General features: G+C 36.8%; 1 protein-coding gene across 5 annotated transcripts; it reads left to right on the top strand.

Moving 5' to 3' along the window:
• The first annotated feature begins 1397 nt into the window (after positions 1 to 1397).
• On the top strand, positions 1398 to 15897 carry b3galt4 (UDP-Gal:betaGlcNAc beta 1,3-galactosyltransferase, polypeptide 4). Of its 5 annotated transcripts, XM_049485677.1 has the most exons (4): positions 1398 to 1737; positions 4730 to 4884; positions 5907 to 5984; positions 13890 to 15897. In XM_049485677.1, the coding sequence occupies exon 4, from the start codon at positions 13985 to 13987 to the stop codon at positions 15152 to 15154; it is 1170 nt and encodes a 389-aa protein (XP_049341634.1). In that variant the 5' UTR covers positions 1398 to 1737; positions 4730 to 4884; positions 5907 to 5984; positions 13890 to 13984; the 3' UTR covers positions 15155 to 15897. The 5 variants fall into 5 exon arrangements, with proteins under 5 accessions (XP_049341634.1, XP_022526481.1, XP_022526479.1 ...); XM_022670760.2 differs by lacking the exon at positions 4730 to 4884; XM_022670758.2 differs by lacking the exon at positions 5907 to 5984.
• Positions 15898 to 16178: the final 281 nt, after the last annotated feature.

The raw sequence follows: 16178 nt of genomic DNA, 5'->3' as shown, positions 1-16178 counted from the left end.
TATTTGACCAAGAAGGAGTGTGATGGAGTGCTGCGGTAGATGACCTGACCTCCACAGTCACCGGACCTGAACCCAATCCAGATGGTTTGGGGTGAGCTGGACCACAGAGTGAAGGCAAAGGGGCCAACAAGTGCTAAACACCTCTGGGAACTCCTTCAAGACTGTCGGAAAACCATTTCAGGTGACCACCTCTTGAAGCTCATTGAGAGAATGCCGAAAGTGTGCAAAGCAGTAATCAGAGCAAAGGGTGGCTATTTTGAATAAACTAGAATATAAAACATGTTTTCAGTTATTTCAGCTTTTTGTGTTCGTTCATAGTTTTGATGCCTTAAGTGAGAATCTACAATGTAAATAGTTATGTGCCTACAATGTAAATGTACAGTGCCTTGCAAAAGTATGTGGCCCCTTTGGACTTTGCCACACAAAAAATATGACATAAAAACATAAAAATATGAAATTGTATTTTTTGTGAAGAATCAACAAGTGGGACACAATCGTGAAGTGGAACTAAATTTATTGGATATTTTAAACTTTTTTTTTTTTAATTAAAAACTGAAAAGCCCCAAGCGCAAGAATACAGCTGCAAGTCGCTTGGGGTATGTCTCGATGTTTTTGTCCATTCTTCCTGCAAAACAGCTGGAGCTCAGTGAGGTTGGATGGAGAGCATTTGTGAACAGCACTTTTCAGCTCTTTCCACAGATTCTCGATTGGATTCAGGTCTGGACTTTGACTTGGCCATTCTAACACCTGGATATGTTTATTTATGAACCATTCTACTGTGGATTTTACTTTATTTTACCTTTTTTGCTTTTTTTATCACTGTCTTGTTGGAAGATAAATCTCAGTCCCAGTCTCAGGTCTTTGGCAGACTCCAACAGGTTTTTTTCCCAGAATGGTTCTGTATTTGGCTCCATCCATCTTCCCATCAATTTTAACCATCCTCCCTGTCCCTACTACGGAGCATTTATAGATGCTTGATTACACACAGGTGGGTTCTATTTATCATCATCAGTCATTTAGGTCAACAATGGATCATTCAGAGATCCTCACTAAAAGTAAAGGGGCCAAATAATATTGCACGCCCCATTTTTTAGTTTCAGTAAAAAGTATGTAAAATTATGTAAAAAGTATATTTGGCTGTTTGTATTTTTACTATATTGTAAAATTACTAAAACAGTTGTTGTTGTTTTTTATTTGTTGCCTTTGTGCAAGATTATACATGTAGAACACTCCTGTATGTTTTGGGAGCGCCTTTACTATAAAACACCTGATTCGAATAATAAACTTGTTATGAAAAGTAAAATTATACATTTAAATTTGATATATTCACAGGAACTCTAAAGGTCGGACAGTGTGCTGACTGGACTGCTCCGCTGGGGGGCGCCCGGAACAAAAGCAGCGTGCCCCCCGTTTCAGCGCGTCGCATCTACGTTAGAAATAGGAATTCGTTTTCAGGAGATCTGTGGGGAAATCGCCTTTTTCTTCAGAAAACCTGGATTTAATGATAAAATGTGAACATTTAACTGCTTTCTTTTTATGAGGAGAGCTCAGATCCGGCAGTTTACCGCTTTATACACCCCGTGTATCCGTCCGCTCTCCGCTCTCTGCGCTCTGCGTGAGTGTGAGTGTGTGTAGTGTGTGCGTGTGGGCGTTCGGCGGCGGGCGGATGAAGATCAGCGGATGTTTGGGTTGTTAAGCACCGAGGTCAGCTCTCTGGAAGCAGACAGACACTTAAAGGTTTGTAGGAACAAATTTCAACATATTTCCCCTTTAGATATATCAAAGAATGAGATTCACATGCTTAATTTACTGTAAAATCTGAGATACTGGGGAGTTATTAGTTCAGTTGTATTAAACCGTTCTGCAGCGCTGAGTCAGTATTAGCATTAGGCTAAGTGTAGCTATAGGCTAGCTCAGTAAATCTCCCGCTGTTTAACCGGATAATTTATTATCGTTGATTATTAAATTCAGTTATGTCATTTTTAAACATTCACATCTTTAACAGCTTTATGCTTGAAATTATATTAAGTAGTAATGAGCAAAATTTGCTGAAAAAGTATCAGTAGTATATTATTTGTCATTAAGTATCTAGTAATAATGGAATAAACTGACAAAAAAAAGAGTCGAGTCGAGTATCAAATCAAATAAAATCAAATTTATTTGTATAGCGCTTTTTACAACTGATGTCACAAAGCAGCTTTAAAGAACAGAGAATTAGACAACGAGGCTGAAGTTGGTTTGATATTCGCAGCTCCCGCTTCACTGAACCACCGTGAACTAAAGGGAGCGTTCACAAACACCCGCTGTTCCTCAGATTATACTAAACACCTCACAGATCAACACTGAAGGAGATATAATAAAGAAAAGCAGTACAGCTGTTTATTAACAATGTAAATACGTTATTAAATATGTTATTAAATGTTATTTTATATACACGACCTTCCATCACTTATTTTCTCCAGTTTTACTTACAACATGAAATTGCTGTTCTAGTGTAATTCATTCATTGTAGAAAAGAGTAGAAAATAACTTAAATAGAGAATTAGCCTCCTACTTTAAAGAAAACCTGGCATTATCCTGGCCGGAGCTAATTGTACAGTGTAAAATATTTATTTTAATTATTGAATATATAATTAATAATTTAATATAAAATAAAAAATATTTTAAATTATATTTTAAAAGCCATTGCGTTCAGAAAATATGAGGCAGATGATCAAGTGTGATTTTAAAGGATTTTTTTCATCTTGGGACAAACCAAATACACATGATATAAAGAGTTCTAGTCTTCTACTTTAGGGAAACCTAGAATTAGCCTGGCCCGAGCCGATTTTTTACTGTAAAATGAATTCGCAAAATGGCATGCGAGCCATAATGCACCAAAAATTAAATATAAAGCTGATGTTCCAGTACGATTTTGAAGGATATTTCATCTTGGTGCAGACCAAATACACATGATTTGAAGAGTTCTAGTCTTCTACTTTAAGAAAAACTTGGAATTAGCCTGGCCCGAGCCGATCTTATACTTCAAAATGAACTGGCATCATGGCCAAGAGCCATAATACACAAAAATTGAATATAAAGGCAGTAATTCCATTGTGGTTTTGGCAGACTTTTTCATCTTGGGCCAGAACAAACACACATGATTTGAAGAGTTCTAGTCTTCTACTTTAAGGAAAACTTGGAATTAGCCTGGTCCGAGCCAATTTTTTACTTTAAAATGATCTGGCAACATGGTATACCAATCCATAATGCACAAAAAAAATTAATATAAAGCTAATATTCCAATGTAAATTTGAAGGACGTCAAAAAATCGTCTCGTGCCAGGCTAATTCTAGGTTTTCCTTAAAGTAGAAGACTAGAACTCTTCATCTCATGTGTATTTGATCTGGCCCAAGATGAAACAGTCCTTCAAAATCACACTGGAACATCAGCTTTAATTTTTTTTTTTTGTGCATAATGGCTCGATATGCCATGTTGCCAATTCAATTTATAGTAAAAAAAAATCGGCTCCTTAAAGTAGAAAACTAGAACTCTTCATGTGTATTTGGTCTGGCCCAAGATGAAACAGTCCTTCATAATCACATTGGGACATCAGCTTTAAATTAATTTTATAAAATCGACTCAGGCCAGACTATTTCTAGGTTTTCCTTAAAGTAGAAGACTAGATCTCTTCATATCATGTGTATTTGTTCTGGCCCAAGATTTTTCTTTTGCAAAATGGCTCGCTATGCCATGTTTCCAGTTACCTAGAATTAGCCTGGCTCGAGACGATTTTTTGACGTCCTTCAAACTTACATTGGAATATTAGCTTTATATTAAATTTTTGGTGCATTATGGCTCGCATGCCATGTTGCCAGTTAATTGTATAGTATAAAGTTGGCTCGGGTCAGGCTAATTCTAGGTTTTCCTTAAAGTAGAAGACTAGAACTCTTCATATCATGTGTATTTGGTTTGTCCCAAGATAAAAAAAAAAAATCCTTTAAAATCACACTGGATCATCTGCCTCATATTTTTGGAGCGCAATAATAAAATAAAAATTTTTTTTTAAAAATAATTTTTATTATATATTAAATTATTAATTATATATTCAATAATTGAAATAAATATTTTACAGTATACAAATAGCTCCGGCCAGGCTAATGCCAGGTGTTCTTTAAAGTAGGAGGCTAATTCTCTATTTAAGATATTTTCTACTCTTTTCTACAATTAATGAATTACACTAGAACAGCAATTTCATGTTGTAAGTAAAATTGGAGAAAAAAAGTGATGGAAGGTCGTGTATATAAAATTACATTTAATAACATTTGTATATTCACATTTTTAAAAAACAGCTGTACTGCTTTTCTTTATTATATCTCCTGTGTTGGTCTGTGAGGTGTAATATAAACAGTGGGTGTTTGTGAACGCTCCCTTTAGCTCACGGTGGTTCGGTGAAGCAGGAGCTGCGAATATCAAACCAACTTCAGCCGGGGAATAGGAGGCTGCGAATATAGAGCCAAACGAATCTGGAGCTGCGAATATCAAACCAACTACAGCCTCGCAATTAGACAGAGCATATAATACAGAACTTCCTGTAAGGAAAGGAGCTAAGGAAAATGGGAGGACCATTCTACCACTGGTTAGATGCTTTTAAAGTTATACATCCACACAACTCTATTATATTCAGGGGTATAGCAGAACCAGCAATGAAAGCAGTTATAGTTCATATACATTTGGATGTAATCTGCAGTGCAGAGTGAGCAGTTAGTCTGAGGCATGTTGCAAAAACTGGATGATGAGCAGCTGATCTGTGGTGGGTGTTGGGAGGAGCTGACTTCAGAAACTTCACAGTCTGGCCGGACAGGAGACGCGAGAGCCTGAGGGTGGAAAATCCATCGGTATCAGGTGAGACAGGTGGCCAGTCAGTAACTCGAATGAAGCAAAGAGATGGAATTAGTTTTAACTGGATTTATGTAAAACAAAGTATAAAACATTATCAGAGTGTGGTTAATGACTGCAGATCTGAATAAAACTAAAGGCAGAGAGCCAGAAGGTAACATAGGGTGCTTTCACACCTGAAAGTCCGGACCGTGGTCCGAACCAAGGTTCATGTGTTTGCTACATTGTATATATTTGTTTTTACACTGCAGTTTAGGGAGCGCACCAGAGACCTCTGTGTGATACTCCCACTTCCTTACATCATCACTTACGTATCGATGCATTTTCCTTAACTTGACGCTGATTGGTTTTAGAAGGACACGTGTCTGACGTTGGCGTGTTGATAATTCAGCGGGTGGTTCATTCGGTGGGAAGCCTTTCCAGGATAAGGATAAAATGAATAAACAGATTAATTTTGTCTCCATAGTAGTGCTGCTATTGTGGTTTTAATATCAGCAGCAGCAACTTCAGGCAGAGTACCCTATGTTAGTTCAACCGGACCATGGTTCAGAAGATCACCTCTCTTGGTCGGACCAAAATCTGGTCCTTTGGTCCGGAGCGTGGTTCGCGGCCCCTTTCACACCTGCTACTTTGGTTCGGACCAATCTGAAAAGTCCGAAAGTCTGGACCAAATGAGGCAGGTGTGAAAGCACCCTAAGACACGAAGGCACCCTGAAGTTTTTAGTTGAGACTGTGTTTTGAGTCCCGAACATATTCTGAAAGGTTATTCCAGAGTTGAGGCGCTTTATAAGAGAAAGCTCTTCCTCCTGCAGAGCTCCTCTGAATTTAGGGAACTACTAAGAAACCAGAACCCTTAGATCTAAGTAATCGCGGTGGTTCATAATAGGAGATTTGGAAATAATCAGGAGCGAGCCCGTGTAGGGCTTTATACGTTAACAAGAAAATTTTATAGTCTATGTTGAATTTGACTGGAAGCCAGTGCAGTGCTGATAGGACTGGACTAATATGGTCAAATTTTCTTGTTTTAGGAAGGACCCTGGCTGCAGAATTTTAAGTTACTGCAAGAACATCCTGACAGTTGCGCATTCCAATAATCTAGCCTTGAGGTAATGAAGGCATGAACTAATATTTCTGCGTCATGCAGTGATCAGGCATTTCTTAGGCTGGCAAAATTCTAAAAAGACCATAAAAACAAATTGACACATAAAGTAAAGTATTTATACAATATAAAATAATAAAACGGATAATAATAGTACAATTAAAGTAAATGATAAGAATGATAAGAAATGATGAAATGAATAATAATGAACTAAGAACATAGAAATAAAATAATACAAAATAAATAAATAGTAATAAATAAAAATATAACAAATGAAAATAATTACATGATTCAGTGATCCTAGCGAGCTTAGCTTCATTGTTTCCTGTAGAGAAGTCCAGCTTGCTGGTGTTCTCTAGCTAAAAGCAGATTTTTTTTATAAATGACATCATCGTAGTCCAGGACTGCTACAAATAAAGGGTAGGTTTGAAATAAGTCTATAGTTAGACAGTACACTAGGATCAAGATTTGGTTCTTAATCAAAGATTAAATTACTGTTATTTTAAAGGCTTTGGTTACATGCCCCAGGTTCAACTATGAGTTTACTGTTCTGCTATTTAATGAGGAGATAATTTTCTCTGGTTCTAGTTGTGGAAGTGGGTTTGAAGGCTTCCATCCTAACTCCGGTAACTGAGTTTTGTTCTATGTCAGGCACACCAGGTGACAGAGAGGATGTGCTATTTATCTGTTCATTTTTTTCCCCAAATGTTTTTAGAAAAAAAGCTGCTGGTGTAAATAGCTGAAATCTGAGGTTCAGTACCTGCCTGATTTTAGTCAGGCAAACATGCCAAGATGCATGAAAACTGTGATTAAAAACCAGGGTTATTCCTCCAAATATTGAATTCGGGAGAACTGTGGTCCGTAGTTTATAGAATAAAACAACAATATTCATTTTAGTCTCACACATATCTTTAAATTGCAAAATCAGATCAAGTCTAGATTGAGAGTATGATTACATTAATGTGTGACCTACGCATTACTGTAATCATACTCTGCATCTGTTATATTTTGAACAATAGGCTTTCAAAAGGCATTCTTTTTTGTAATTGGAATATTTATATTGGTGTAAAGGAGTTTAAAAGAAGTGAAATTATCATAGTGTTTATGACCGCAGACCCCACCTCCTCTACCAGGAAATCTCGGGTTGTGTATATAATTATAGCCTGCAGGACGACCGGTTCAGGCTAATTGAATGTTGGATAAAATTGCCTAGGTGTGAGTTTGTGAGTGTCTGTCTGTGTATGGATTGGCGGACTGTCCAGGGTGTATGGGTGATTCTCATGAAGCTGCAGGGAACATGTCCATGACAATTTTTTTTAAATCAATACTTAATTCATAAAAACTCGGATATTGTGTGTAGAGACCGACCGATATGGGTTTTTCTAAGGCCGATGCCGATACCGATCATTAGTGGTCAGAGTCAGCCGATGGCCGATGTGACCTGCCGATTTTTAGGGCCGATATGCTATCGTATTATATTTATTTGGCATGCTTAAAATCATACTAGTAAGAGGAGGCACAACAGTTGTAAACTTCACACAATTTATTGAAAATAAGGTTAGCATTTTATAGTGACTTTAATGTTACTATATCACTATATGTTAATAAAAAAATATTAATTTTATTTAGATTGTATTATCCATAACATTTTATTTTATTCATTATATAACATATGTTCTATATACACTATATATTCATGTTTATAGTAGAAATATTATGTTGGCTATTATATAAAATTTACTGTAGGGGCCTACTAATTAACAAATGTATGACTTGTTGCAGTCTGTTAGTCTATTAATTATTCATTTTAATATGTTTAACAGAGTGCAAGAAGACTTCCATAATGTGACAACTTTAGATAGTTACTCCAAAACGGCAAAGCTAATTTCTTCTTCAACTCCATGCAGTTGAAAACGAATGGACATGGGAGGACAATGTTATAAAATGTTCACATTAGGGCTGCAGCTATTATTTTACAAAAATGGGTGACGTTTAAATTAAGAATAAAATTATAAATAATGCAAAAACAGACAGGTGCTGTAATTTAAATATAGCTTTATCTGTTTTTTTTCTTCTTCAAATGAGCTCCTTAGCCAGAGAAACGCGTCTCATCAGCTGTACTGGAGGTTCGGTGCGTGAGCGGAAAATGAGTTGAGAAAGCTGAAGAGCGCGGACTTTATAGGTTCAGGATAAAATGAGCTTTTATCAGAAAAGTCTGGAGGGGGTTCTAAAGTAGAACCCGACAAAACAGAAAATTCTGCTCATCGTTTCATTTAATATCTAACAGCGCAAACCGCTTTAAACGGGTGAGTTTTACAGCAGAACAGCAGGAGGCGGCATGATTTAATGTCTGTTTGTAGTGAAGGAAAAAGAGATGTTTTATTTTAACTCCATTATTTTAGAAACTATTTGTTTTATTAATTCGTTTACAATAAAGCTTATTTATATACAGTGTTGGGAGTAACGGCGTTAAAACTAACGGCGTTACTAACGCCGTTACTTTTTTTCAGTAACGAGTAATCTAACTAATTACTATGACTGTAACTATAACGCCGTTACTATTTCCGACACCCCGTTACTGCACGTTACTTTAGCAGCTCTATGAACTTTTTTTTTTTATTTCGCTTTGCCCTGGTTAACCCCTCCTCTGTCCGGTGAACTTGAGCTTCTGGCCGCTGTGCCTGTGGTTTGGCGTGGTGAAGTGAGGCACAATTGTGACGATTTGCGTGCTCTAATCAATTCAGTGATTGCCGTGGACAACCCAAGTTCCGAATTAAGGACGTTAAGCTCTTTTTAGCTGCTCCGGTTTTTGTGCTGCTTTCTATTTTAGAGCTTAGATTCTCTGCCCGAATCCCACCTGACCTGAGGACCGACCCGAAATCAGGCTCCTATTTTTATTTTATATAAAGCTCTGGTGTGATAATTACAACGTTGCTAAGTAACCAATTATTATTGTTCACTAAAGCGAACGAAATAGCGAAAATTGAAAGTGAAAAACATTTGTGTTAACTGAATCTAATAAAAACGGTAATTAAAAGGAAAAACATAACTATCTCGAACTGTATTTTGTGTTTATAAAACTAACTAAAACGAACTGAAATTACTGATAGAATACCCTCATTTTTGTGTTTAATTTATTTATAAGCGCTGTTGTACAGCGGAGTTGTACAGCGGGAGTTGTTGTGCCGAGCGCGCGGCACTCGTGGTCCGTTAGTCCGTTAGACGCGTTTTTCCGCTTTTTTCAGTATTACAAGTTTTAGTAATTTTCTTTGGTTGTGTGGAGAATTTCGTTTTATTTTTTTGAAATTCGTTAGATTATATTTTTGTCAACATTTTGGGTTTATTTTCGTTTGTTATTTTTTGTTATTTTTCTGAAATTTTCGTTTCTGAAGAAGAGACGTCAGTTATTTTATACTAGAGCTTATAGATAGCCTGATTTGATTTGATAGATAGGGCTTGCCTTGCATAGTCAGGGCGCATTCCAAATGCACTCCTGCCATCAACGCTAAGCATAGTTTCGTTTGGAGAGAAATGCTACAACATGCAGTTGAAATTCTATTCTTTTTCAGTAAATGAAGCAACATCACAGATTACTAATCATGAGAGAAAATATAGACTTTGGGACACTGGATTGTAAAAATGGATGCCTTACCCGTTGAAAGTCTTGCTCACTCTTGAAACCTTGCTCTGCGTTCCAAGTAGCTGCCCGCAGATGTGCCGGATTAAAATCGGCGCGGCCAAATAAGAAAATCGGCCGATGCCGATTGATAAAAAAATAACAAAAATCGGCCGATTAAATCGGCTGGCCGATCGATCGGTCGGCCTCTAATTGTGTGTAAAGTGAATAGGGAGTACTGTATGGATCAATTGTTTTCATCATCATATAAAATTATTTTTATATAAATTAAATAAAAAATATATGGAAATTCTCATTACCGTTATGTGTCCGTATCCCTTCTTTCTAATTTTAAGTTAAACCATATTCAAAGTACTAAGCATATCGAATCAATAAAATAGGGTAAAGTCATTTAAAATATCTATATTTATACGATATAAACTTTTTTGTGTTGAACAAAAAAATGTACTTGATTTTAAACAAAATATCTGTGTCCGAACAATTTTTTTCTCATTACCGTTTCATGATTTCACCCCCCTATAAAAATTACACTGTGCCTTTAAATTGATCAGCTATCCCATGATGCATCACTTCAGAGACAAGCTTCAAAATGGAGATGAGGTCAGTTGGTCACTCTTCTCTCCCTTTGAGAAATCTGTGTTAATATTGCTAAAACTGTCCTCAGTTACACTGTCTATTATCATTACCGTTATGGTTTAATACTCATTACTTTAAAAAATATAAAAATAAATTATTTCATGAATATTATCACAATATAAGGCTTTGACATCTGGCAAAGTTATAGGTTGTTAGCATATTAGCATTTTAAGTTATTTGTGAAATTAGCCAAGAGCATCTCATTACCGTTACTCAATATTCTCATTACCATGCATTGTGAGGGCCATAACTGTAATAAGAACCATTGAGCTGGTAATGAGATTCTTATGTAAGACTGCTAAAAGAGTCATTTAACAGAGTTTATTTGATCATTTATGGTAATTCATTATATATATATATATATATATATATATATTTATCATTTTTGGTAATTATAAATATATATATAGATGATGGTTGTAATTATAATTATTTTCGTGTGATTTTTACTTTCTGATGGAAAAAGTAGCTTACATGCAGGTGGATTTTCCACTATTTATGTAGTACATAACAGTCTACTATTTACTATAAAAAAAAAATATATATATATATATGTATATATAACTATGTCATTGATGTTTATACTCTTTTGATTAGTCTAATGATTATATTCATTTTTTGAAGACTGACAGAGATTGAACGCAAGAAGGCAGCAGCCAAGGCTAGAGTTTCTTGAGATTTGCTTGTTTTTCTGGTTCCATGGTTTGTTATACAATTGCCTTAACCCTTGTGTGGTGTTCATATTTTTGCTACTCGTTTACTTTGTTACTTGTATTTAATTCAGCAAAATTAAGCAATTTTACATTAAAATGCTTTACACATGCTTGCTTCACCTAAATTGCAAGCAATATAAACAGCTTACATGGTTAATATTTGCCCTTTACCTTTCTTATGTTACATTTCTTTCAAAAAGTGCTACTCTTTTTTATTAGTTTTTATTAGTATAGAATTTGTTTAGTTTCAAATTTAGAAAAAATATTTTTTTTCAGTTTCATTTGATGAAAAATGAAAACGGGTCCCACAGACCCGAACACCACACAAGGGTTAACTAAGTTTCATTACCGTTACATTTATTCTCATTACCGTTTAATTGTGTTCTCATTACCGTTATGGATCTAAAATGTTAATTTATTTTAAATGTTTCACATCTTATCATAACTTTCCTTCATTTTATTATAGTATATCCCTCACCTGTTGTCCACATGAGTTTTTGATCAAACATATTCTAAAATAATTTCCAATAATTAAAAAATTAAAAGATATTTTACAAATGTTGTATCGGTAATGAGAGTTGCTTAACTATAAATAAATAAATAAAAAAGATCAAAGTAATTGTCAAGGACTGTGCTGTTAAGTTGATGGAATTTGTTGTGGAAATATGAAATTAATCATCAAAAAAAGTTTTGAACCGTTGATCTAGCTTCGTCATTTACTGTAACGGTAATGAGAATTATTCTGGATCATATCAGATTCAAATGATAATAAAATTCTATTTTAAAAAAAATATATGAAAAAATAATCAATATAGTAAAATACACATTCTATTTTAGCTTTTCAACTTGAAAAAATGCTGCAATGAGTTGAAAAACTTTTTTATGTTAATGTGAAGGTCTTCGTGAGAATCACCCGTATACTGCCTTCCGCCTGATGCTGACTCCAGCCCCTCCACGACCCTTAACGAATAAAGAGGTTGACGATGAGTGAGATCTAGAGTTGTGTGTGAAAGTGAAGAACTAGACTAATAGGTGAGAGAATAGCTGTAAGGAAAAGTGCAGGAACAGAATGAGTTGTGTGGGAAGTACAGGGTGCAGAATACTGTATATTTGATAATATTCCTAGTAGGTGCAGTATAAAAAAAAAGCTGGGTTTGTATAGGTGGCATTCATTGAGGCACAGAACATTTGAATTTCTGATCAGTTATGATTTAATTCACTATAACTGTTTTTGAAATTAGAGATCTTGTTTTAATTAAACCAACCTTTAGGTTTGAAGTGCTAGTGCAACAGGATATGATTGTTTAATACTGTGAAAGTGCATAACCAGTGAGTGAATTTGTGGAATACGGCTTCTTGCCACTAACAGAGAGGTAAACACTAGAATTTCTGACTGGGTTTCTGTGTAAATGAAAGTAATGTCGGAAACGCCAAAAATGGCTATGAGTGGACAAATAGCAATGTAATTTAATACTAAAAACAAAATTGTAAGACCTAAATTTCAAGGAGAACCATAACATTTACATTACTGTTATTTTCTGTAACAATATACACTCTCTGGCCATAAAATGTCTTGATTGAGAATAGGTGTGGCAATAATTAGGCCTATGTGTGGTTAGAGACAGTGTACTCAGGTGTCAGAAACCACCGTGACGGTATGTTTTTTACAAAAACACCTTCATTTAAAAAATAGCATTTTATGTTTACCTGTGTTGTCTTTGACTAATCTTTAAATTGGTTTGATGTTCCGAAACATATAAGTGTGACAAACATGCAAAAATCAGGAAGGGGGCAAACACTTTTTTACACCACTGTACTTATTTTTTCTAGACAAAGAAACACTAAAGCAAAATTCGGTACTGATTCACTTTAGATGATGCAGATGTAACCTTTCATTTTTGGCGGTGTTTTTGAATGTAGAACTGCTGGTGCATTTTGTCTTTAGAAAAACTAAATTTAACATGTATTGTGTTTCATGAATTTTGAAAATGTCTTTAAAGGTATCATTCTATAGTTTTTAAATTCATTTTAAATATGTTTTTTTTGTGGTCTCTAATATAACTGAATGCCATGTGAGACATTTTTAGTGACTATTTCAGTAATCAAAGCAGGGCTAAATATAGTTTCTGAATGAAGACAGGTTTTGGGCTTTTGCACGTACATGCAAATATATCAACTCTGATTGGCTAATAGAAGTAAATCAACAACCGAATGGCTTCAACAAAAGAAAATACGCCTTCTGGAGAATCTTGACCTCAACCCAATTGAAGTGCCATGACCTCAAGAGAGCGATTAACACCAGATATTCTAACAATATTGCTGAACTGAAACTGAAGTTTAGTGAAGAGGAATGATCCAAAATTTCTCCTGACCGTTGTGCAGGTCTGATGTACAACTACAAAAAAACGTTGGTAACGGTTGGTAATTGCTGCCAAAGGAGAGTCAACCAGATAATAAATCCAAAGGTTCACATACTTTTCCCCCTCACTGTAACATGTTATGTTCAATAAAGCCGTGCAAACATATAATTTTTGTGTGTGTGTATTAGTTTAAGCAGACTGTGTTTGTCTATTGTTGTGACAATTTATGCAAAAACCCAAGTTATACCAAAGGGTTCACATATTTCTTCTTGCAACTGAATAACACTGAGTGAAGTTAACCCTCCACTTCACTTAATGATGCCAGTGGGTGGCCCTGAGCCGAGGTTGGCGAGGCCATGTAGTCGCCGGTTGATGTAGACACCCTAACGTCTCTTCAGAGGCTTTTCTTTTACTAGCTACTGCAGACCTATAGAGACCTATAGTATTTCACATAAAACGAGAAAAAATTGATTTTAGCAGAATGAGACCATTAAAGCACATTAACTTTTTTTTTTGCCATAACACCCACCTGAGATTTCATCTAATTGTTTTATTTTTTCATGCAGATTTGAAGAAACTAATCTGGAACTAAGCCTAAGCTCCAGACTTTGCTTTACTCAAGAACACACAGAAGGCCTGTAAAAGATGGAAGGAAAAAACAATGAAAAATGTTGAAATCCCCACAGAAACCACGCCAAGATTTGTGATTAAACTGACATCAGCAGTAATGGTGGTTCGAGGCTTATGGGTCTGTAAGGTCCGTGTGGGAAAACGCATAGGACATTCTGGGCTGGTCCCTGTCCTGTGCCTGTTGGTCTTCACCTGTCTTCTAGCGGTCTTCTTTATTGACTACATTGACTCTTGGGTCACCTCTCTTGGAATGAGTAGAATAGGAAGTGCACATGGCGGGGTTCTTCCTCAGAGCATGCCTCCAACCCGACCCGAGGAGTACCTCCTCATGCCAAGCCCTCTTGTCTGCCAACGTGCCAAACCATACCTTATCACCTTGGTGACCTCAGCCCCTGCCAACCAGAAGGCCCGCCAGGCTATTCGTGACACCTGGGGTGGGGAGGTGCAGGTCCGAGGCCACCGGGTTATGACCCTGTTCATGGTGGGTCAGTCATCAGACCCTGGCCTTGCCAAACAACTGGTGGAGGAGGCGCGAGAGAAGGGGGACTTGGTGCAGGGTCGCTTCCTGGACTCTTACACCAACCTGACTCTGAAGACACTGTCCATGTTGGCTTGGGCGCAACGTTTTTGCCCCCAGGCTCGCTTCCTTGCTAAAGTGGATGATGATGTGATGTTCAACCCCAGTGCATTGTTGCACTATCTCGCCATCAGTTGGGAGGGATCACAGAATGAACTGGAAGACCTTTACCTTGGCCGCGTTCACATGAGAGTAGCCCCGAACCGCAATCCGGCCAGCAAGCACTTCCTGCCTGAAGCTGTTTACAGAAACACAGTCTTCCCTGATTACTGCAGTGGAACTGCCTACGTTCTTTCTAGGCCCGCCGTGCTAAAACTATCACTTGCAGCTGCTGCTGTGCGTTTACCCAAACCCCTTCCTCCTGAGGACATCTTTGTGGGTTTGTGTGCCCATGCAGCAGGTATCGCACCCACCCATTCACCGTTCTTCTCTGGAGGACCACCTGTACCATATGGGCGCTGCTGCTACCAGGCCATGGTGTCTGTTCACCACACTAAGCCAGAAGAAATGCTCCACTACTGGGCAGATGTACATTCCACAGTTCCGTGCTCCTGGTTGGGAGTTCGAACCTCGTTTGGCATTTGCAGGTTAAGAGCATTTCTGGGAGCCTTGCTTGAGGCTTGAGTACACCTGGTGAGTCAACAGGAGAACTTGTGTAAGGTTGCACAAATGCAAATGCGAACAATCACTGTGAGCTGTTATTATGTGGCTTTATTTTAAAATGTGCCAGTCAAATTCAAAGTACTTCAATGTAAATGACATGATCAGGACCTTGAAAAAAAAATCACAATCGCATATTGTTCTGTCTGTTATAAATATATGCTTAATCCTATTTGAGCCTTACTTTTGTTGGCAAAAGCCGCACTACCCCTTACAGCGCCGTTTCCAGTGCGTTCCCCCTGAATTCTTTTAAATAGTTGAGATGAGTAGAGAAGTCAAGAAGAGTCAGGATACCAAAGTCTTCAGCAAACTTAACAGTTTATTTCAGAAGATCTTCCGGGAACAATGCTCCACTCAGAGAGTCAAGGAGAATGTTTTAAAAACCAAAAGACATACACAAGATTATATAGATCATCCCACTATGGTGTGAGTGAAGAAGGTTGACCAGCCCCCTTTGGTCCCATAAACTGTATCCTATCGTGACATGACCCTGTGCCTGCCTGCCACCTATGTCTTCGGTATAATAAATCTATTGTCCTCCCGTCTGGTTCTTGCAACATAATTTCAGTAGAAGTTCCCTCCTTATCTTTGGTCTGAGGGGACGGGTCAACCTCCCTCTCTTTCAAGGTCTAACTAACCACAGATGGCTACACATGTGTTGTGAAACATTCCTGTACAAACTCAATTAAACTACATTTGTTATATGATTCTAAAGAGTACTGTGTCTGTTAACATATGATCACCAACATGAATAAAGTGCTAAATAATTCCCTTTTGATACAGGTAACATATTGATTGATTAACATATTGAGTAAACCTTATTAAAATCACTAATGGATTATACTGATTGGTTTTTCATTAAGTATTTTGTATGATTATAGGACAACAATGTTTTAACCCTTAATTGATAGTTTCCATGATTATAAGACAATGTTTTAACCTTTTAATTCTCAACACTTTCCTTTACTTTCTTAAAAAGAAATCTTGT

The sequence above is a fragment of the Astyanax mexicanus genome, chromosome 12 (genome assembly GCF_023375975.1).
Source record: "Astyanax mexicanus isolate ESR-SI-001 chromosome 12, AstMex3_surface, whole genome shotgun sequence".
NCBI lineage: Eukaryota > Metazoa > Chordata > Actinopteri > Characiformes > Acestrorhamphidae > Astyanax > Astyanax mexicanus.
This window is presented reverse-complemented; position numbering and strand designations above follow the sequence as displayed.